Source organism: Cetorhinus maximus, chromosome 27 (assembly GCF_964194155.1).
Source record: "Cetorhinus maximus chromosome 27, sCetMax3.hap1.1, whole genome shotgun sequence".
Classification (NCBI taxonomy): Eukaryota; Metazoa; Chordata; class Chondrichthyes; order Lamniformes; family Cetorhinidae; genus Cetorhinus; species Cetorhinus maximus.
This window is the reverse complement of record NC_135905.1, coordinates 30,359,197-30,383,609: the sequence shown is the minus strand read 5'-3', so window position 1 is coordinate 30,383,609 and position 24,413 is coordinate 30,359,197. Positions and strand designations below refer to the sequence as shown.

Below are 24,413 nucleotides of genomic sequence, written 5' to 3'. Positions count from 1 at the left end.
GGCAGTGCACCCTGCTGGAAATTGTAGAATAAAATGATATAGCACAGAAGGAGGCCATGAGGGCAGCGTAGGACTTGGCTTTAGCGCCAGCCTGGCTTTGCTCCTATATATTGGCTGTTTTGAAGTGTTAACACAATTTCCTGTCATTCCCAAATTAAACAAGTAGCAGTTCATTGCAACTGGAGACGCTCGGTCTTTGAGGTATGAAAAGATCATGTGACCCATCCTCAGGGTTTAATTACGAGCAAGAAAAATCTCATCTTGAAAGATGCAAGGCTTGTTTACTGGCATTGGAAATCGAATCCAGCAGAGACATGCAAATGGTATGATTTATGAAAAGAACAGTGAATCCACCGAGACTTTGTTTGGGAGAAGACAGCCTGTTCAGCCCAAAGACCAATCTAGCTGCTTCTAAAATTCGTGAAACAGCTCCTCTGTGAGCAAAGGAATGCTGGAAAAAGCCCAGGAACTGAGAGTGAGGGAGTTCTTCCGTATCTTTGCCAAGATTCATCTATCAACATTCACCACCAAGGGCAGATTAACCGGTCATCCAACTCCTTGCTGTGCGCGGGATCTTGCTGTGTAGAAATTAGCTGCTACATTTGCCCACATAGCAACAGTGACTACACTTCAAAATAATTTGTTGATTTTCAAAGGTGAAGAGAGGCATTTTTACATGTTCTTTCTGTTCTGTAACATGTGCAACAGTGTGAAAGAGGGAAAACTAATAGTGTATTCAGGTCTTTCAAAGGCTCCAAACTACCGCAGTGTCAACTAAACTGAGCTGCAGAGTGAGTATTGTGATACTGTGGTTGATGTTTCTTCTGCATTACTGATTCGAAAGCACATTTAGCAATTGCCTTCAGCTATATATTTTCAAGGAAGTTAGGGCTGAATCTATTAATTTAATTTCTAAAGGAAAATTAACTCTGGGTAAAGTGCAATTAGCTGTTTCAATCCCGCAGAGTAATGTTTCTGAAACAGCTTGCAGACTCCAAATACTGGTCTCTACACAAATTGTTGGGTGCATTTAGCTCGCTGGTATCTACATGCTGCAGAGAAGGCAGGCTTAAAGAATAATACGCTTCGTAATCCACCATCTCCCACCCTGAGTGACAGGTTGGGGTCGCAGCTTGCTGTTGGACTGCTCAGTCTGTCTCTCCAGCCTCAACTTAGCTTTGGAGGAAGAGGTAAAATAACAACCTGCATTGAGATAGTGCCTTTAGAAAAGAATGTCCAACGCATTTCGTAGGACATTAGGAAAAACACAATGTTGAGCGAAAGGAGGAATGTTTGGAGGGCTGACCAAACATCTGGTCGAAGAGATGCACTTTGGGTGAGTCTTAAAGAAGAGGTCGGGAGAGGGGTGGGGTGGAATGCTTTACGGAGAGACATCCAGCAGTGATCCCACTGCTGCACTTTCCTTGCAGCCCTGCAGATTTATCCATATTGTAGCTTTGATGTTGCTTCCTCAATATCTCCACTCCCTTAGGTTGCCAACTACCATTAAATGTATTCCTGGAGGTTTCACCACATGACTTTCCCCCCACACCCCCACCACTCCAGCCATTAGTCACCCAACACATCCATCCTTGTGATATGCAGCCTTCCTACTCCAATTTGAAAGCAAAAAGACTCATTCCCCAAGCTAATGCTTGCCCATCAGCCTTCTTTCCCACTTTCAACTTATCTTAGAGCAATGCCCAAAGAAAGTGACAAAAAAAAACTATATATTTTAAAGTCCCGATGATGTTTCTCCAGGGCTGCACACAGCAGTGTCCTGGAGATTGGTCTTCAATTCCTAAAGACTCCAGGCCAATCCTGGAGGACTGGCAACCCACACCCCTTCCCAGAGCAGGTTTCTAAGACAGTTATTCATTTCATTTAAAACACAGGTCACTTGAAATGATTGCATTTAACATACAGTTGGATATGGATAAAGTGAATGTTGGGGTAGGGCGCAGAGTAGGGGATCCATGGGAGAACAGAGACAAAGGAAATGGCTGTTCAGGGCTTGTAGGGGCTGCAGGAGGTGACAGACGTAGGGAGGTGCGAGGCTATGGAGGGATTCGAACCCAAGGGTGCGAATGTGAAATGTGATTCACTGGTTGGGGGGGCGGCCGTGAGCCAGTGTAGGTCACTGCACACGCAAGTGGTGGGTGAGCACAACATTAGTGCTGGCAGTACAGTTGTGGATGAGCTAAGGATAGAGAGTGGGAGTTTGGGCTGAAGAGCATTGGAGTAATGCAATCTGTGCATGGGGGGTTTAATAGGCAAAATGTGCAAGTTTCACTTGGCCGCCATGACAGTTTAGTGAACATCCTTGTGACTTTGCTGCAGTTCATTTTGTAACCCTCAGCCTCTATTCTACTTCAGCTTTTCTCTTAATTTTTCAAAAACTGCAAGGCTTGAGCACATGATGAAGACTGGCATTTCAGCACCTTAACATTGGGATGGGATGTTAAATTGGGGCCCCAGCAGCGCGTTCGGGTGGGTGTGAAGCGCCCAAGACACTATTGGAAGAGCTGAGATTTCTTCTGCTGTTCTGGCCAACATTCCTAACTCACCCAAAAACTCCCCTAGAAAAGTGGATGAACTGCTTATACAGAGCTGGGATACTGTGCCAAGCAACTCCACCTAGCACCGTGTCTGTAACAGTTTTAAATAACTTGGCATATTAAAAACCTAACTTGAAAATGTGCCTTGGAGCAAACCATGCAAACTAACTGCCTGGAATTTATTTTGGCAGTTCCAAGTCATTTAGCCTGTTCAAAATGTGTGTCCTAAATAAAATAATACCTATTGAACAGAAGGAGGAACGTTCATTGTATCCATATTCAACTGTACGCTAAATGCAATAGTTTCAAGTAACCTGTGTTTTAAATGAATAATCATCTTGGAAACCTGCTCTGGTGAGGGGCTGGTAATATTGAGGAAGCAACAGCTGAGCAGAAATATAGATAAATCTCCAGAGCTATGGGGAAAGATCAGGGGAGTGGGACTAATTGGAAGGTTCTTTCAAAGAGCTCGAGCAGGAATGATGGGCTGAATGGCCTCCCCTATGCTGTGAGATTCAATGATTCATCTCATCTGCTGTTTAAGGGACTGTTGCTGTCTGCAAATTCATTTGCACGTTCCCAGCATTGGCACGACGCGCCTCTGGATGCCGGGAGAGAAAAACTAAGGTTTGTGAGAAACGCAAGGTCTTTCTTTAGATGTTTGCTGCAATCACTCGCAAAGGAACCAAAAGTTATTCAGAGTTTTAGCTGTCGATTTTGAAAACTCTTTGCACCTTGGTGCCACTGTGGAAAAGTGTGGAATGAAAGATTGAAAAAGAAAAATCTTGCATTTCTGTAGCACCTTTCAGAACCTCGGGACATCCCAAAGCGTTTTACAGTCAGTGAAATATTTTTTTGAAGTGTAGCCACTGTTGTAATGCAGCCAATCTGCGCACAGCAAGCTTCCCCTAACAGCAATTTGATAATGACCAGATGACTTGCTTTTGTGATGTTGATTGAGGGATGAATGTTGGCCAGGGCTCCCCTGGTCTTCATTAAAATAGTGCCAATCAAGGAATCTTTGGGCTGCACCTTGGGTTGTAGCTCAATGTCTCTAACGAAAGGCAGCACCTCTGACAGTGCAGCACTCCCTTGGTACTGCACTGGTCTGGAGACGGGTTCCTAAATGCTCTCACCAGCAGGATGGCCACTTGGACATGTTACTAGGGGCTGCCATTTCAATCCACACCTTCAGGAGAGCAAAATGTGGGAAGGAGAGCCCCTATGTGTTTCATGTTGAGTAAAAGTGCTCTTTAAGACTGTGATACATGGGGATAGATGCTGGTCACAATCTGGCAATGTATTATGTTCTCCTGTGGCAATGAGCGATGGTTTCACTGCCTCGAGACGAGCACTCAGACGAACAGGAAATTGCAGCAACACTTTGCAATTATCACCTGACATTTAGTGGCTACAGACATCACTCTGGAACCGGCTTGAAGACCACATTCAATTATTTGGATCATTTTCTCTCGCACAGTAAACGCGATACCCCTGGAGTTCAGGAGAGAGAAACAGCGTCAATGTTTCAGCTCAATAACCTTCAGTCAGGCCTGGAAACTGCAAAGAGATGATCATCTTTTGGCTCTGAAGAAAGTCCATTGATTTGAAACGTTAACTCTGTTTCTCTCTCCACAGACGCTGCCTGACCTGCTGAGTATTTCCAGCATTTTCTGTTCTAATTTTCTGATTTCCAGTATCTGCAGTGGTTTTACTGATTTACAGGTACAGGGAAAGATCCAGGTGGGAAAGTCTGTGCAAAGCAGCGATGATTTAAATGACAGAACTGATAATGGTGCAAAGCAAAAGGAGGTGATAATAGGACAAGTAAAATAACAACAGATGTACATAGAAAAATACAAATTAGGAGCAGGAGGAGGCCACTCGGCCCCTCGAGCCTGCTCCGCCATTCAATAAGATCATGGCTGATCTGAATGTAACCTCAACCCCACATTCCTGCCCACCCCCAATAACCTTTCACCCCCTTGTCAATCCAAGAATCTATCTACCTTTGCCTTAAAAATATTCAAAGACTCTGCTTCCACCGCCTTTTGAGGAAGAGTTCCAAAGAGGCTTAACCCTCTGAGAGAGAATTTTTTCCTCATTCCTGTCCTAAATGGGTGACCCCTTGTTTTTAAACAGTGACCCTTAGTACTAGATTCTCCCACAAGGAGAAACAACCTCTCCATATCCACCCTGTCAAGACCCCTCAGGATCTTATATGTTTCAATCAAGCCACCTCTTACTCTTCTAAACTCCAGTGGATACAATCCTAGTCTGGCCAACCTTTCCTCATAAGATGACATGCCCATTCCCGGTATTAGTCTGGTAAACCTTCTTTGAACTGCTTCCAATGCATTTACATCCTTCCTTAATTAAGGAGCCCAATACTGTACACAGTACTCCAGATGTGGTTTTACTAATGCCTTGTGTAACTGAAGCATAACCTCCCTACTTTTGTATTCAATTCCCCTCACAATAAATGATAACACTCTACTAGCTCACTGCATACTAGCCTTTTGCAATTCATGCACTAGGACACCCAGAACCCTCTGCATCCCAGAGCTCTGCAATCTCTCACCATTTAGATTATATGCTTTTTTATTTTCCCTTCCAAAATGGACAATTTCACTCTTTCCCACATTATATGCCAATTGTCAGGTATTTGCTCACTCATTAAAACTTTCTCTATCCATTTGTAGCTTTGTTGTGTCCTCTTCACATCTTACTATCCTACCTATCTCTGTGTCATCAGCAACAAATTTAGCACATACCATCAGTCCCTTCATCCAAGTCGTTTATATAAATTGTAAAACGTTGTGTCCAGAGGGAGTAGAAACAGCTGCAGCAGAATTACCCTGGGGTTTGCAGGGTGAGAAAGGAAGGTGACAGAGGATTGAAAATGTGGGGACAGAGAAGGCTCCATTGCCCCTTGTGAAACAAGGGATCTCAAAGTTGGGGTTTGTGGTCACTTGTGTTGAAGACACGGAAATTTCACTCACGCTGCAGTGATTTTTGGTTATTAGTCGTTTACATTTTGTTAAGGACAGTTTAGAGCTGATGTTAGAGATTTTGGACACTCACTAACCCAGCTACCTTTAGGAAGTGAAAATGCCTCTTGTGCAGCACGGGCAGTTGTGTTGTACAGTAGTGAATTTCCCACAACATAATTACTTTCAAAGTAAACAGTCTCTGAATTTGAAAACTTCAAAAAAAAAAGTTGTTCTGGAACATGAATATAACTTGTTAGTGTGAAATTTCTGAAGTGTCAGTTTGATAGGCTTCGATTTTTGTTCAGTTGGCAGCACTCTCACTTTGAGTCTGAGGGTTGTAAGATCAAGCCTCACTCCAGTGCTAATCCAGTCTGACATCTCAATCTTGATCATACCATCTTTCAGGTTGATCCTGGGTATGGAGGGATTTTCTTATGAGGAGAGGTTGAGTAGGTTGGGCCTGTGCTCACTGGAGTTTAGAAGAATGAGAGATGACCTTATTGAAACTTATGAGATTCTTAAGGGGCTTGGCAGGGTAGATGCTGAGAGGTTGTTTCCACTTGTGGGAGAGTCTAGGACCAGAGGGCATAATCTCAGAGTAAGGGGTCACCCATTTGAGACAAAGATTAGGAATTTCTTCTCTCAGAGGGTAGTGAATCTGTGAAATTACTTACCGCAGAGGGCTGTAGGGACTGGGTCATTAAGTATATTCAAGGCTGAGATAGACAGATTTTTTTAATCAGTAAGAGAATCAAGGGTTATGGGGAATAGGCAGGAAAGTGGAGTTGAGGATTATCAGATCAACCATGATCTCATTAAATGGTGGAGCAGACTCGATGGGCCAAATGGCCTACTTCTGCTCCTATGTCTTATGGTCTTATTCCTTTTGCAGCTTCTGGGTCTCTCTTTGCACAAATTGGCCGATGTTGTGCCTATACTTCAGTGGTGACTATACTTGCAAAGGTGAATCATTGACTGTGAATACATTGGGGCATCCTAGAGGCAGGATGAGGTGATGTACAAATGCAAGTTCTTTGCTAAGACACTGCAAAGCTGTTTTCTCTGTCTGAAAAGTCTAGAACGAGGGATCAACGTCTCGGGATAAGAGGTTGGCTGTTTAAGGCTGAGATGAAAAATCCCTTCACCTGAAGGATTATGAATCTTTGGAATTCTCTAGCCCAGAGGGTTGTGGATGCTCAGTTCTTTTTTATTCATTTATGGGATGTGGGCTTCGCTGGCTGGGCCAGCATTTATTGCCCATCCCTAATTGCCCTTGAGAAGGTGGTGGTGAGCTGCCTTCTTGAACTGCTGCAGTCCATGTGGTGTAGGGAGGGAGCTGTTGAGTATGTTGAAGATAATGTTCAAGACTGTAATCAATAGATTTTTGGACGTTAAGGGATAGCAAGGGTAAATGGAGTTTAGATACGAGATCAGCCATGATCTCATTGAATGCCAGAGCAGGCTCGAGGGGCTGAATGGCCCTCTCCTGTTCCATGTTCTTTCCCTTATCTTGCAGTAGGCTGATGTATGAAAGTTATCTTGCCGAGGAAGGCAAGTGTAATCACTGCTACTTTGTAGTTTCAGAGGTAGAAAAAGTTCCATCAGTGCTGTGCAACATTTCTCCTATCAGTATGAACTCAGATCAACATGGCCTTTAGTTTATCACAAAACAAAAACAGAAAATGCTGCAAACTCAGGGTCAGGTAGCATCTGTGGAAAGGCACAGTGCTAACCAGGGTGAGTTTAACCAGACTCTGTCTGGTAGGATGGGGGGTGCAATGCCAGTTCTGTGTCCCACTCGATTATACCCTTCATATTGAGAAAGAGCAGATAATCAGCGTTCCTCCTGATTCTGTGGAAATCCTGCCTGTCCAATTAAAGTCAAGCTGACCTTAAACATTAACCCTCCGTTTCTCTCTCAATAGACGCTACCTGCAAAGTGCTTTTGGACATTTCACTACACAAAAGGTGCAAGTTGTTGTTATTTGTTGCCTGATCTGCTGAGCTTTTCCAGCATTTTCTGTCTCTTTGTGATTTCCAGCGTCCACAGTATCTTGCTTTTGCTCCTTGTGGGTTTAGCTGTTGGTGTGTGTGTGTCTTCCAGTGCTTGAGATAAGACGCAACTGCCTGAGGTCAGTGTTGTTTACGTTGCCGTAAACCTTGGACTTTGGAATGCAGCCAGGCAGGTGCCGAGGCTTATGTCAGTGCACTGAAAACACGTCAGCGTCCCGATGCTGCACGGAGGCAAACTGCACAAAGCTGAAGCAAGAACCTGGCTTTTGGGTCAGTCCTGTCCTTACCAGACACTGACACTGATATTGCACCAGGGTGGGAGTCTTCCAGGAGGAAAGTGGAGCCTGTCTTGATATAAGCAGTGGAGAGGGGTGAGGAAGATTGCCAGTGCGAGAACTGAAACCAAACTGAAACCAAACAAGGATTCAAAAATGTAGAGCTTAAAACAGATTAGGTTTTGCTGAAAAAAAACAGGAGGGTTACTGTGCTGTGCAAAACTGGGAACAGATTCCCAAAGTAGCTGGGGCAGAGAAAAGCCTCTGTCTCAGCAGCTCTGAAGAAGAGTCATACGGACTCAAAACGTTAACTCTATCTTTCTCTCCACGGATGCTGTCAGACCTGCTGAGTTTCTCCAGCTATTTTTGTTTTTGTTTCTGTCTCAGCAAGTTAGCTGGGTGATTAAAAAGAACAGATTTATATTGCACCTTTTATACTCATTACTGTTAGCTTAGCTGTTTGACTTATCCAATACTTTTTGGCAATACGCGTACTAGAATCATGGAATCGTTACAGCACCAGAAGAAGACTCTTCAGCCCATCATGTCCATGCCAGTGTGTCTGGACCCCTAACACCGGAGATTCCATCTCTTAAACCCCTCAATACCACCTTTAAGGTGCTCCTGAAAACCTACTTTTTTGACCAAGCTTTTGGTCATCTGTCCTAATAATACCTTATGTGTTGTTTTGTTTGATAAGCCTTGGGATGGTTTACTCTGTTAGAGGTGCTATATAAATGCAATTGCACATGCGAGGCCAGTGCATTGTTATCAGTCAGAAATGGTTTGCGGAGCCTCTGGGACTTTTCCAGCTTCATTGTGGTACACGGGTAGCGAGCCATTCAACCCACTTGTTGCAGATCGATCACCATGGGCGCAAATCACATGTCTTACTCCCAAGCTGATAAGGCGCCGGTTAGTTGGCGTTGTGAGCTGTCATTCACCTGTATCTGTTTGTTTGTGTGTTGCAGGTTTCCAAGGCACCACCCCCGGGAGAGAATGTCTGATGATCTCGCCTGGCAAGGAACTTGAACGGTCACCTTTCAAGGCAAAGTGGCAGCGGCAGTGTTGGGTTCTTCAAGATGGCTGGGTTCTCGGCACCCAGTCTAGTGCCAGTTGAAGCCTGAAAGTGGAGGAGTGGTTGGTGGGGCGGGCGGGCGGGTGGTGAGGAGGAAGGACGAGCCCCAGCCAGAGAGCGATGGGATTGTTTTGCCATGGTCACGTAGAATAAATGGCAGTTACTGAGGAGTGGATTACTGCTTGCTGCTGCTGGTCATCACTGCTATTGTGTGGACCTCTCTCAGACTCTTCTCTGAGGCTAAAGCCACCCCGTGCTCACAATGGTTAATTTTTGGAAGTTTGTACGGAATTTCCGCCAGTTGGAGCTGCACCGATTGATTTTATTGCTGATAGCGTTCAGCCTGATCTCCATGTGTTTCTTGGCGTACTATGTGACCAACAGCCCGAAGATTAAGGAGGCCCTGCCCTTGCCTATCAGTGATTGCAACAGTCAGCACAGAATGTCCCTGCCGCCGCAGTCACTCAGGCGCTTTATGCCCGCAGTGGACACGTCGAGGACTGACCCAGTGGTCCTGGTTTTTGCCGAAAGTATTTATTCGCAACTAGGTCAAGAAATTGTGGCCATTTTGGAGTCCAGCCGCTTTAAATATAGGATAGAAATAGCCCCAGGAAAAGGGGATGTGCCAACCTTAACAGACAAAGATCGGGGGCGATATGCCCTCATTGTATATGAAAATGTTCTGAAATATGTGAACCTGGATGCCTGGAACAGGGAGCTGCTGGATAAATACTGTATAGAGTATAGCGTTGGAATTATTGGTTTCTTCAAAGCCAATGAGAACAGCTTGCTAAGCGCTCAACTCAAGGGTTTCCCTCTGTACCTGCACTCGAACCTCGGATTGAAGGACTATCACATCAACCCAAATGCCCCGCTACTTTACGTGACGCGGGCCAACGAAGTGGAACAAGGTCCCTTACCAGGGGATGACTGGACAGTCTTTCAGTCCAACCACAGCACCTATGAACCGGTCCTCCTGGCCAGCACAAAGTCGGCAGAGTTCATCCCCCACCTGAGCACCCACAAAGCACTGCACGCGACGGTGGTCCAGGACCTGGGACTGCACGATGGCATTCAGCGAGTCTTCTTTGGAAACAACCTAAACTTCTGGCTCCACAAGCTGATCTTCGTGGACGCGATTGCCTACCTTACGGGCAAGCGTCTGTGTCTGCCCCTCGACCGTTACCTCTTAGTGGACATTGACGACATCTTTGTGGGAAAGGAAGGGACCAGGATGAAAGTCATGGACGTTGAGGTAAGCAGTCCCAAATGTTTTCAATGAATCATAGAATGATACAACACAGAAGGAGGCCATTCAGCCCATCGTTCCTGTGCTGACTTTTTGGGCCTTTGCAGCGGGGATGTGGCCAGAATATGTGACGAGCCATTCAAAATTCTGTTGACTTCGGCAGGACGGTAACATCCTGCGGGCGGGAGGGGCTGTAGAATTCCGGCCTTTGAATGAGCCGTCAAAATTGTCCTTTGCACCGTGGCCCTGCCGGTTATGTTGTTGTTGTTTAAGTTTTTGTCCAATTCTATTTCAAAAATTATTGTTGAATCTGCATCCACCAACTTGTCAGGCAGCACAATCCAGATCGTAACAGATGTAAAAACAACACAGTCTCTGCCTCTTATCCCTGGTACTGTTTCCTTAAGTTAAAACTGGATTCAAATTCTTAACCTGCCAAGGTGAAATTTGCACTCACCTTCTCTGAATATTAGCTCAGCAGCATAATTGTTCACAATGGCAGATCCACCCCACCCAACCCCTCAGTGGTGGCTTTTAAGGAATTTCCAAACCATTGCTTGTTTTGAGGAATATGGAATTTTACTTCAGCCCCAAGAAAATATTTCCGATTCAGCTCAAGTACTGAAACATGAAACCTTGATAATTAAAATCAAATCATGCTGATAAATTTTTTATACGTTTTGTCGACATGAGGCTCTTTGCAGGGACTTTGCAGATTAAGTGACTGGATCCCTTCCTTTTGAAGATCATCTTTGGTTTTTAGAATTTGTGTTGCATTCAGTTGATGGCTGCAGATATACTTGAGTTGCACTGCTATGACTGGCAGGATTCCACTAAGTGAAATTACTTTTCAGAGATCGCAAGATCTTAAATGGGAAACTTCCAAATACATATCTTCCCTTATCATAATGTTATGTTCAAGAATTGAAGAGGATTTATGCCACAAAGTTAGCTTAGTTACTTTGTTATTCCTTTTATTTAGAATAACAACCCCAACTTCTCCAGTCTGTCCATGTAAGTCGCAATCTTCCATCCCTGGAAATGTTCTAGTAAATCTCTTCAGCGCCCTCTCTAATCTTGAAGAATGTCAATCCTTAACTATTGAGCAAAGGCCAGAAAGTTCTTCCACAGAGAACGAAAAGATTGTCAAGGCTGCATGTTTAGCAAGTAATTCATCACAAATCTTTGAAGGGGGAGAGCATTGAACAGAGACATCGGTAATTTAGACTCTCCAGTTGGCCTTGTAGTGTTCAATTGGTCTGGGTTTGATTATGTGAGTCTGTTTACTATTGATGCCCAACTGCGCTTGATTGGTTAAGCCTGAGTGTGGGCTCAGAGAAAAAAATAAACAAAGCTGTAGAAAGAACTAGAAGCATGGAGTAGGCATTTTACAGCACTGTGCATAAAACCTGTTGCACACATAGAAGCTAGTGTCATCTCTGCGAGATATGAAATATACAACCGGCCTGATACATTGTCAATGACAACCTCCAATCCCAGTTGCAAAATCTGAAGCGTGGACAAGCTGACACAATTCAAAATACAGAGTCCAATTAAAATGCTGACAGATGCCACTTTTAGCCTAGTAATCACACGCAGCCTACATTTGTCTAATCTGTCATTGAATCAAAGAATGGTTAGTATTATTTTAATATCCTGCTCTAGTGCAGCTTAACATTGACCAGAGAAACACATCTCCCTATGTAAGAAGCCATATCTTCCAGAGAGGTAAATGTTGCTTCCTATCTTAGAATCAAACAGTATAAAAGGAGGCCATTTGACCCATCATGTCTCTGCTGGCCCTTTGAAAGAGGTACACAATTAGTACCACTCCCCTGCTCTTTCCCCATAGACACTATTGGTTTATATATGTACTGCTGTAGCTGCCTCAATCTTACCACCATCCCTATTCTCCAAAGTAGGTTTTCAAGACAATCCTTTATTTTGAACCTGTTACGCTTTAGGATACAGTAGAATACAGATATAGTGAATGCTCCTACTTCTGTTAAAGAGTATTATTTTACAAGGAACTTAAATTTTGAGCCAATTTAAAAAAAAAGACTTGGAACTGCCAAAATAAATGCCAGGCATTTTCCTTGTGTAACTTATCCAGAGGCAGGTTTCCAAGTCAATTCTATAATGTGCAAGTTATTTAAAACTATTTTCAGCATAGCTCTCTGCAACCTCACTTTGAAACTTAAAATAGATGCAAAGCATTTCTTGGAATGGGGAACGGAAACTGGAAGTGAAAGCTGGTAGAAGGAGCATAGGAAACATCGGGCTTAGGAGCAGGAGGAGGCATCTGGCCCTTCGAGCCTGATCCTCCGTTCGATAAGATCATGGCTGATCTGGTGTGGAGGGAAGTTCCACTGAACCTTTATTCTCCCCATAGCAGCTATACTCATCTTTGCTGGTAGTGTTCAATTGTTCTGTGTTTGGTTCTTTGAGCTTGCTTACTATCGATGCTCAACTGTGCTTGATTGGTTAAGCTTGGATATGGACTAGGTGAAAATTAAACAAAACTTTAGAAAGCTAGAAGCATGGAGTAGACATTTTAAAGCACTGTGAATAAAACCTGTTGCACACATATAAACTAGTGTCATCTCTGCAGAAATCCAAGATATAAAGCGTACAACCGGCCCGATACATTGTCAATGACAATCTCCAATCCCAATTACAAAATCTAAAGAGTGGACAATTCCAAATACTGAGTCCACTTAAAATTTTGACAGATGGCATTTTTATCCTAGTATTCACTTTTCCGTTTGTTGCCCTTTCTTCATTTTTCTTTGGTCCTTTTAATGTTTCTCTCATTTCCTACATTTTTGGATCGCTTCCTTTCAGTTGTCATGAAGCTATTAATGTATATAATATTATTGGAAAATATTTTTCTTTTAAAGTAGAGGTTTAGTGTGTGGGTGTGTCTTAATTGGATTAAAGCCAGCTAGTCTGGGTGCTTTGATGTGCACTAGTTTTGAGATGTAAACATTTGCATTTTGTTGAATAGAGCATTCAAGAAGTGGGGTGAAATCTGGCACCCAGCTAGCAGAGACCAAGCAATATGTTTATATTACTAATAAAATTGGTACTATGATAGGGGTTTTATTGTCAGAAGAGGTGGAGTTCAAAGAGGCTGGTGATACAATGAGAATTTACATTCAATGAGATGTGCTGGATATAACCGATAGCAGTTTTCATGTGTGCAGGGCAGAGGCAATGTAAGATCAAAGCAGCTGTAAGCCTCCAACTGTCTCCACAGGAACCTAAGTGAAAAGAACCTCATTTTGAATTTGTAAGGTGAAAATGCTTTGCCTGGTGTCTGGTTAAGTCTATGGGTCGCTGTTGCCTTAATGGAGATTAGTTTGGGAATTTGTTAAAAGTTATGATAGCAGTAATTTGTAGCCATATTTTAACCTATGTAAATTAATAAAATGTTTCTGTTGGTTTGATATAAAACCTCTCGAGAACTGGTGGTCTGATTCCTGAATTTAGAATTGCATCTCAAACATAACTACTTAAAATTATAGGTTATGACAGTTGTTTAAAGTTTCCCTCTGGGATTTTTAAATAACTCAGCTTTACCAATTGCTGGGTCATAACACACTGGGATCCTTTATTTACTCACCTGACTTTCTGCTCCTTTTCTTTCTGATGCTCTCCCTCTTCCTTTTATTGAGGCCTGGGAGCAGTACGGTTGCCAATTCTGGTTGGATGTATCCCTGGAGGTTACATCATGTGATCTCCGGTCTCCTCCAGAGCTTCTACTCTTGATCTAACCCGCTCATTTGTCTTTCTGTCCATCCTGTTGATTCTGAGCATCCTCCACTACACCCACTTTCAAAAGCTGTTCTCCTCCTCTCACTCTCTTTCTTCAGAGTCCAACTCTCACATCCCGAGAGTGTGACACTCAGCAAAATGGCGATGCTTTTGGGATTCCAGAAACTGCTTAAGAATTCCATAAACACTGCAAATGTAGAAAATCAGGAGTGAACGAGCTCTTCAAAGGATTACATACAACTTACAGCATTGAAACAGGCCGTTTGGTCTAATCTGCACCAGTGTTTATATTCCCCTTCATGTGATTAAGCTTGAGCGTGTAATTAGAATGTGAAACTCGCTACCATAGTGCGCACTTGAAGATGCATTTAAGGGGAAGCTAGATAAGCAAATGAGGGAGAAAGGAATAGAAGGTGATGTTGATGGAGTGAGATGAAGTGAGGCGGGAGGAGGCTCATGAGGAACATAAACACCAGTTGGGCCAAATAGTCTGTTTCTGTGCTGTAAATATGTCGTAATATTTTGTAAGCCGCTGTGTATTTGTTTTAAGCCGCTGCATGGAATCCACCTCCAAGCCTCAAATTTGTGGTAATGCGGCCAAATCCTGCCTAACTGAACCTGGGCTGCAAGACGTATCCATTTTATTTTTTTAAATAATTTCCCATTTGTGGATTTTGGTGTTTGCAGGTAGGAATCTCTTCTGAAGCTTTGAAGGTGTTTGCGAAAGCAAAGCTTCATTTTTATTCCTGCTAAGTTCCCGTGCCTTGCACTCTGTTTAGATAGCACCCAAACAAAGACATTCTCTAGAATGCTGTTGCAACAGAGTGGATTCTAAATGCTGCCAGCTGTCACAAGGTTGATTGAAGATTAACGGGAGCTAACAAATCCTGCCCAACTTTGATTCATGGCACCACATAATTCTGCTGCGGTGACAAATAGCTGTGGCAAGCGCTGCATGGAAGGCAGGCTTCAGTATCGCAAAGTTAAAATATTCTCTGAGTGCTCTCCAGTTTCTTAGAGTCACTAACATGTAAATGCAATATCCTTTTATGGGATCACTTAGGCAAACATAGAGTCAACATGAAAGTGACATTTATGACACACAATGTGCAGCACAGAAACAGGCCACTCGGTCCAACTGTTCCATGCTGGTCTTTATACTGCCCACATGCCCCCCCCCACCTCCTCTTTGTCTAACCCTGTTAGACCTTTGATGCCAGTTTGCATGTCCAGTACTTTATTGTGTTTCATACGTGTGTACTAAGCGATTGAGAATTTGTGTCAGAACCTATTGCAGCATGTATCTAACATATTTTAGAAGCTGTCTGATGGAAGTTAAGGATATTACATCGAAGTAGTTTTGGCGACCGACCTAGTTTTTGATGTCAACCAGTTGAGGTAGGGGCTACCACAGCTAACCTCAGTATTCCCAGGTTAAGGCATGGTGGTGAAAAATGCCACGCGCTTTTGGCTTCTGATTGTTGCACAGCACCCCCAGGCTAACAGTAAACTGACGTGGATCTCTGGTGAACCAAGGATTGAGCTCAGCTGTGGTGTTGAATCTCGCCACCTGGTCTGATGTTAAGAACGTTGTTCCAAGCAGAGCTTAGTGTCTTCATGGGATGAGATTTAGGAGATGAGGAAGAGTTGGAGGGAAGGAATGCTAAATGTAAGAAGGCGGAGATTTGGCGTCGTGCTAGGGCAATTGCACATAACACCCGAGGGAAGTGCAGGAGATTAGGGCACTGGTGGCTGTAATGGGGTTTGGATATTTATTTTTTATTATATATTCTTTCATGAATGCAGGAGGCACTGGCAAGGCCAGCATTTGTTGCAGTTGTACATCACTAGTCAATCTCCTGCGATAGTGCACACAGTGACTGAAGACCAAGAGGTGCTCTTCAAGTGAAGCAGGGTTAGAGGGTGGGATATAAATTGGGCCAAATTATGCAGACCTTTTAAAGACAATCAGTTGACTTTTTTTTGAATACACATAGATAGTAGGTTGAGGAAGATGTAAGAAGTGTCTACCTTAAGATGCTGGTCTTGGTTCCTTGGTAGCACTCTTACCTCCTGAGTAGTGGGTTCAAGTGCCATTGACCACATGATCCAGCCTGACACTCCAGTGCCATGCTGAGGGAGCGCTGTAGCGTCAAGGGCACCATTTTGGATGAAGTGTTAAAATGAGATCCAGTCCATTTATTTTTCAGGTGACTAATACCCATCCCTCAACCTGCAAAATGAACACAGATTATCTGGCGATTACCGTGTCACTGTTTGTGGGAGCTTGTTGTGCACAAATTGGCCATTGCGTTTCTTACATTACAGTGTTACTTGATTGGCTGTAAAACACTGTGTGACATTCTGAGGTTACGAACACAGTTGTATAAATGCAAGCCCTTAAAATGCAAAGGAAAACACAAAGTCTGGTGTAACTACAAACTGGAAGCTATTGATGACTTTCATGGCTGAATGTGTAATGTATATGTATGATGTATAACATCAAAGACAGTATATAAATGCAAATTGTTTTAATTAACACCAATAATTAGCAGAGGAGTGGTGTACAAACATGTATCTGTCACATCACAGAAATGGACAGGAACAACCCACTTGAATGTTGCATCTGCACCACAATCTCACACTCTCTTGCTCACTTCCCATACTCAATATTACTTTCTTTTTCCAAGCCATGATCTGAATCCCTTTTAAAAGAATGTATGGACCCAGCTTTGTCAACAGTTTAATGTTGCCAACAATCAGTTCCACAAGTCTGCATTATAGGTACGATGTACAATACAGCCAGAAAAAACATATTCCCAAATCCAAAACCTGATGGGACCCTGCCTGAGTGTCAGTAACCGGGTTATTTATACCTTGTTTTTTGTTGCACATTCAGTCGAGTGAAGTGGTTGTATTTTCACCTGAGGTGGAACAGCACTTGGGGAGAATGAATGACGGCAGTTGATTTATTTTTGACTCTTTCTAGCCGGCTGGCAGAGATTTTTTCGGAGTGTTATTTATGAGAAGGGAAACGAGTGATTAACATTTATGTAGATTTGGTGTGAAGATGTCATCCTCTCTTCCACTTCACTGGAGAGTAAAGCTCTGGAACTGTTTTCATATTCTGTTTCTTTTTGGAAGGGAGTAAATTAAACCTGAGTGGCAGTCATTTCTTCCTCTCTCTTGCTCCAGTTCACTCCCGGTTTCTTGGGGAGAGCTGGTTTGAAGTGCATTTCATGATTAGCATTGCCAACTCTGGTTGGGCATGTTCCTGGATAATCTCGAATGCCTGTCTCGGGATTTCTCACTGCTGATCAACCTTTAATTCCTGGAGGGTTGGCAGCACTAAGTGTGTTCCGAAGGTGTTCAGACCCTCAGTGCTCTGTATCTCCATGGTTACGGGATGATGAATATGATCGTAAGCAGTGGATATTGTTCAAACATTTCTTTGATTAAATAAACCCGCCGATTAATTAAAGAAGAACCTTTTTGGTTGATGTGGTTTTGGGCACATTTTTAGCAACAGGCTTCCAGTTACTGTGAAAGCTGACAGATTTTACAGAGCTGGAAACCTAGGAGAGACAATTATGAAGTTCTGCATGGATAGACAGAAATACAAAGCTGGTCAGAGATTTTCTGATCATAAACACATCACAAACTTGGAGTAGAAGGGTGGAAATTTAGTAGTCAATGCAACTATAAACATACTTCCAGTGTTATGTTGTTATTTTTTTAATCAGTGTTTTAGTTTTTGTACTGCTCAATTAATACTGATGGATTACCTCAGCTCTCTGACTTATGGATCACACAAACACAGCACAAAAGAATGTAAATCTTGAGGAGAGCCTGGGGGTACACAGATGGTGGGAACACTTCCCACTTAGCCAGATGGTTAGGGGCGGGTGGGGAGTTGAGCTGCCTTATGTTATTTGTGGTTACCGATTTCTTGTGGTTACCTGCTGATCTCAGACCCTTGGCTGGTCCACCAGTCACAGATGAAGCATCTTGGCACGATGCAGGGTCAAGGGGTGGAAAAGCGGAATAGTTTCCTTGGTGGCCACATTTTTTCTAGAAATTGGAAATGCTACCAAAAGGAGGGAGTTAAAGTTAAACATTGGCTACGACTACATAAGTTAGGCTCTTCAGTCTGGAAGAGAATTCTCTAAGAAAGTCATTATAAAGGGATTCTTTTTAAATGTTTCTTCAGGAGATGAGGGTGTCGCTGGCTAGGCCAGCATTTATTGCCCATCCCTAATTGCCCCTTGAGAAGGTGGTGGTGAGCTGCCTTCTTGAACCGCTGCAGTCCATGTGGTGTAGGTACACCCACAGTGCTGTTAGGGAGGGAGTTCCAGGATTTTGACCCAGAGATAGTGAAGGAACGGTGATATATTTCCAAGTCAGGATAGTGTGTGCCTTGGAGGGGAACTTCCAGGTGGTGATGTTCCCATGTGTCTGCTGCCCTTGTCCTTCTAGATGGTAACAGTCACGGGTTTGGAAGGTGCTGTTCAAGGATCCTTGGTGAGTTCCTGCAGTGCATCTTGTGGATGGTACACACTGCGGCTACTGTGTGTCAGTGGTGGAGGGAATGAATGTTTAAAGTGGTGGATGGGGTGCCAAAGTGGGCTGCCTTGTCCTGGGTGGCGTCGAGCTTCATGAGTGTTGTTGGAGATGAGATAATCAACCGGACAAAAAGTGTTACTCTGAGCACTACCTTCATCAGCAGCATGATATGGCCTAGGTTCAGATACTTTTGAACACCACCGCTAAAATCTCCTTAACATCCTCTGCTCCAAAGAGAACAATGCCAGTTTCTCGAAGTCTCTCACCTAACTGAATTCCCTCATCCCTGGTGCCATTCAGGTAAATCGCTCTTGAAACGTGTGAAGGAAAGTTCCCTTAATCTGTTATCTTCCAATGGTTTAATGAACAATACAATAATTGAAACTTGTTTCCAAGCAAGAAAAGGACCTTTCCGGCAGTGGACTGTACCTGAAAATGTTTACTGCAGGTTATCAGGCAAATTGGAACTCGGATGCTGATTAAAATCAGTAGTTGCCAAAATATTTTGTGAAGCGACCAGACTCAGAATATTTCTGCATAATCCCTTGAAACCGCTGATGGGTTTAATAAGTGGGGCTTTCATTGGATTTCCTTTTTTGCCGTGATAGTGTTTCAGCCTTTACAAAGGGTTGTCTTCACTAGCACTGGAGGGGGAGAGAATTCTTCAACAGTATTGAGTCCAACTGACGGTGAAGGAGGTGGAATTGACTTACTGGTATTGTAATTGCACACTACAAGTGTTTTTATTTCTCCTATATGATACAGGGATTTCCAGAAATAGCGATGCTGATTTTGCGAGTGCGAGACTATGGCTCATTAACATGACAGATCAGCATTTCATTTCATGGCGCTTGGAGACAGGTTTTTAGAAAAAAAACCTATCACAGGTCACTGGCTCTTGTGTGGATATGATTTGTTTCACCAACCTTCAGAAAGACTGCTTCATTGCCACTCATTCTACCTTCAGCTCTCCCTATATTTAGTCCTGGTCCCACACGAGGGAAATTTTAAGAACGTGAGAAACTTAAGCAGAAGTAAGGCCCCTCATTAAAATGGATTACAATAATTTCACTTTCCTCCACTATCTCCATATCCCTTAGTGCCCCAAACTCTTGAGGACTGAGCATCCACAGCTCTCTGGGTTAGAGAATTCCAAAGAGAATGATGAAACTTCTTCTCATCCGAATGCTAAATGCCCGATACCTTTCCCTGAGTGTAAGGTCCTTATCTCTAGACTCTCCAGCCAGGGGAAACAGCCTCTCAGCATTTACCTTGTTAAGCCCTTTAAGATTTTTGGACCTTGCAATGCGAACTCCAGAGAATTGATGTTCTTATGGCTTGCGCTCTCCTCATAGAACTGTCCTCTTGTCCCAGGAATCAATCTAATATTGTGTTGATTGACATAACGAGCAGCTCTTTGTGCTGATACAACCATTCTGGAGGTTATTTGTGATCTCTAGTTGTTGTCACTGACGGAGCATTTTTGTTCTAAATTTATCTCTGCCTATCTCATCCTCCTGAACGTGTTGGTCCCTCGATGGGATACAGTTCACAGTGAAACTGACCCCTCTGGTGTCTCACCCAAAAGCTTGAGTGTGACCAACTATTTGCTCATGGCTGGGAGTGTAAGGGAGGGGAAGGGGTGCCCAGTCAGCACTACTGTCAAATCCTGTTCTCAAATGACATCTGCAGTTCCCGGGTAGCAATCGGGAACGCTGCACATACTCATTTACCCCACCCCCAACATCCCCATTCCTACTTCTCTAACTCAGGGCAGTGAGACAACAGCTAGCAGCGCACAGACTGGGCATAAAACCTTGAAGCTTGCTGGCTTGTATGGCTCAGTTACACTCGCCCAGCCAACTGAGCAGCAGGATATTGTCTTTCTGCTGAAAAGTCTGGGATATTTCGCTAAAACCGTGTCACTGAGGTAGATGATTAAGTCACTACGTCATTAGCATGGTCTAAGCTAACAATATAGATCTGGGGAATGACTTTGACTAAAGTCATGCTTCAAATGCTTAATCTGTCCATGTCAAATCATCTGTCTCCTAGCTATAGGACGATGAATTTATGCTCCATTAAGACAGCAGATTAACTAACTTGCTGGAATTTTTTTTGAAGGGGTAACAGAGAAGTTTGATAAGTGCAACACTGTTAAGTGGTGTTTATGGATTTTCAAAAGGTATTTGATACAGTGCCGCACAACAGACTTGTGAGCAAAATTCTAGCTCATGGAATAAAAGGGAAAGTAGGCACTTGGATGACAAATTGGCTGAGTGACAGGAAACAGAGTAGTGATAAATGGTTGTTTTTCAAATTGGAGGGAGGTTTGTAGTGGAGCTCCCCAGGGGTCAATGTTGGGACCCTTGCTCTTCCTGTTGTACATTAATGACCTAGACTGTGGTGTTCAGGGCATGATTTCAAAATTTGCAGATGTTATGAAGATTGGAAATGTTGTCAACTGTGATGCGCATAGACTTGAACTTCAAAAAGACATAGACATGTTGGTGGATTGGGCAGACAAGTGGCAGATGAAGTTCAATACAGAGAAGTGTGAGGTGATTCATTTTGGCAGGTGGAACATGGAGAGATAGTATAACATAAAGGGAGAAACTCTAAAGGAGGTGCAGGAATAGAGGTACCATGATGTATATGGACATAAGTCAATGAAGACGGTAGGGCATGTTGAGAGGGCAGTTAATAAAGCATATAGTATCTTAGGCTTTATTAATAGGGGCATTGAGTACAAGAGTAAGGAGGTCATGTTAAACTTGTATAAGACACTAGTTAGGCCTCATCTGGAGAACTGTATCCAGTCGGATGTCATCCTTGATTCCGAGGGACCACTGCCAACGACTTGAGGAAGGATGTGAAGGTGTTGGAGAGAGTACAGAGGAGATTCACAAGAGTGATTCCCAGGATAAACAACTGTAGCTGTGAGGATAGACTGGAGAGGTTGGGGCTGTTTTCCTTGGAGAAAAGAAGGCTGAGAGGAGACTTGATGGAGATATTCAAAATCCTGAGGGGTATGTACAGCGTAAATAGTGAAAAACTGTTCCCACTCGAGAGCATCAAGAAGTAGAGGGCACAGATTCAAAATAGAAATGTAGAAACATAAAAAATAGGAGCAGGAGAAGGCCATTCGGCCCTTCGAGCCTGCTCCGCCATTCATTATGATCATGGCTGATCATCCAACTCAATAGCCTGATCCCGCTATCTCCCCATATCCTTTGATCCCTTTCGCCCCAAGAGCTATATCTAACTCCTTCTTGAAAACATACAATATTTTGGCCTCAACTACTTTCTGTGGTATCGAATTCCACAGGCTCACCACTCTCTGAGTGAAGAAATTTCTCCTCATCTCAGTCCTAAATGGTCTACCCCGTATCCTCAGACTGTGACCCCTGGTTCTGGACTCCCTCACCTTACTGGCAAAAGGATTAAAAGTGATGTGAGGAAAATTATTTTCGCCCAGGCGGTGGTTGGAGTCTGGAACGAACTTCCTGAGAGGGTGGAAGAGGCAGGTTTGATCGATATTCAAAAGGGAATTGGATTGCTACCTGAAAAGAGAGAATGCAGGGTTATGGGGATAAGGCAAGTGAGAGGGATTAGGTAGAATGCTCTTTCAGAGAGCCAGTGCAGACTTGATGGGCTGAATGGCCTCCTTCTGTATAAAGATTCTATAAATCAGATGTCGAAATTTGATATGTGCTTTTTAAGCTGAGGTCCAGTGTGCTGGTTTAACGGGGATGTCATGGGATTATTCGAGGGAAAGTGGCCTGGAGTCCTCCATCAATCAAAACTACTGCAAAACACCAAAAATCTGGTCATTGGTTTCATTGCTCTTTATAGGATCTTGCTGAGTGCAAACTGGGTGTCGTGTTTCCTACAGTATAACAGTGGATGCTCTTTGAAAATAATTAATCAGCTTTGAGATACTTTGGAATGCCCTGGCCTAGTAAGAAGGCGTTATATATGTACACACTCACTTTTGAAAGATCATTAAAAAAGCTACCCCATCTCCCCTTGCCTGCCCCCCTGCCCTCTCCCCCAATAAAAACCACAGATTAAACTGGCTCTGCAGGCTGCTGTTAGAACTGTGGAGGTGGGGTTGTTGGAACAGGCTCTCCATGAACTGAGGCTGCCTGAAAGACCCATGCTGACCTCCTTAAATGGTGAGATTTTCCCATCGACCTTCGACCAAACATTGTTCATGTAACCCTGGAGAGACTAAACAGACTGGGGCTCTTTTCTTTAGAAACGAGAAGACTGAGGGGTGACCTGATAGAGATCTTGAAAGATATGAAGGAGTTCGATTGATTAGATGTAGAGAAAATGCGTTTCCACTTTATTGGGAGGGTGGGGGTTGGTTAGGGGCCATGGAGCATAAAAGCAAGCAAGTTGGTGTGTAACCCTTATGAAACGTTTGTTCAGCCTGAACTGGAGTATTGTGTCCGATTGTGGGCACTACACCTCAGGAAGGATGTGAAGGTTTTCGAGAGGATGGAGAAAAGATTTGCAAGAATGGTTCCAAGGCTGAGGAACCTCAGTTACATGGATAAATTGGAAAGATTGGGACTGCTCTGCTTTGACACAGGAAGGCTGAGAGGAGATTTGATGGAGGTATTCAAAATCTTGAGGGGTCTGAACTGAGTAGATGGGGAGAAACTATTGGTGGAGGGGTCGAGAACCAGAGGGTACACGTTTAAGGTGAATGGGAAAAGGACCAAGGGCAAGACGAGGAAAAACTTTTTATGCAGTGAGAGGTTATGACCTGGAATGCACTGCCTGAGAGTGTGGTGGAGGCAGGTTCAATCATGGCTTTCAAAAGGGAATTGAATAAGCACTTGAAGGTCATGGGAAAAGGGTGGGGGAGTGGGACTAGCTGTGTTGCTCTTGTAGAGAGCCAGCACAGACATGGCAGGCCAAATGGCCTCCTCCTGTGCTGGCTGTGTGGTGGTTATGTTACTGGGCTAATGATCCAGAGAGATAAATACAAAGCCCACCAGGGCATCGGAGGAATCTAAATTCAGTTAACTAGATAAAGCTGGAATTAAAATCTAGTATCAGTAAAGGTGACCATGAAATGTAGAAACCACCTTTCCAAGATTAGAGAGAGGCAGTAAATTCTAGCCTTGTCAGTGTTGCCCACATCCTGTAAATGAATAAAAATAAAATTACCTGCCTCCATTACATATCCCTTTACAGTTTAGCCGCAAAGCCTTTTGGAGGGGTGAGTTCCAGAGTTCCACTACCCTTTGTGCTTCCTGACATCGCCCTTAAACAGCCTAGCTGTAATGTTAAGGTTCTAACTCCTCCTTCTGGATTAGCCCCACCCCCCACCACCACCACCCACAGAGGAAACAGTTTCTCTCTGTCTGCCCCACAACTCCTTCAAGCAGAAATACCTCAACTAGATCCTTAATCCTCTAAAACAGGGACGGGGAACCTTTTTCTTATCATGGGCCATTCGCACACAGACAAAATAAGTCACGGGCCACACACGCAAAAATCAACTTATGTTAATTATTATTACAGTAATTTCGCTGACGCTTTTCTCCAAAGCCAATTTGTAACAATGATGATCAATGCTATTTTGAAGGCACTACTGCCGTAGGTCTATATTTTGCTGCAGGTTGGATGAAATTTAGCAATGGGCCAGATCCAGCTCATGGGACAAAGGCTCCTCACCCCTACTCTAAAAACAAAAGACTAAAAAACAAAATAAGCCTAGTCTATGCAAAAATAAAAGCAAAAAACTGCGGATGCTGGAAATCCAAATCAAAAATAAAAATACCTGGAAAAACTCAGCAGGTCTGGCAGCATCTGCGGAGAGGAACACAGTTAACGTTTCGAGTCCGTATGACTCTTCAACAGAACTAAGTAAAAAAAAAGTCTACGTAA

The 24,413-nt window shown here is 43.5% G+C and overlaps 1 protein-coding gene across 7 annotated transcripts in view; it reads left to right on the top strand.

Moving 5' to 3' along the window:
• ndst2a (N-deacetylase/N-sulfotransferase (heparan glucosaminyl) 2a) overlaps window positions 1-24,413 on the top strand; it is a 494,353-nt gene that overhangs the window by 398,198 nt on the left and 71,742 nt on the right. For 6 of the 7 annotated variants that reach the window (XM_078531006.1, XM_078531010.1, XM_078531008.1 and 3 more), the window contains one exon: window positions 8,811-10,172. In XM_078531006.1, coding sequence (XP_078387132.1) covers window positions 9,180-10,172 — 993 coding nt within the window. In that variant the 5' untranslated portion in view covers window positions 8,811-9,179. Of the gene's footprint in view, window positions 1-7,825; window positions 7,936-8,810; window positions 10,173-24,413 lie in introns of those variants that run through there. The other variant, XM_078531011.1, reaches the window with a different exon arrangement.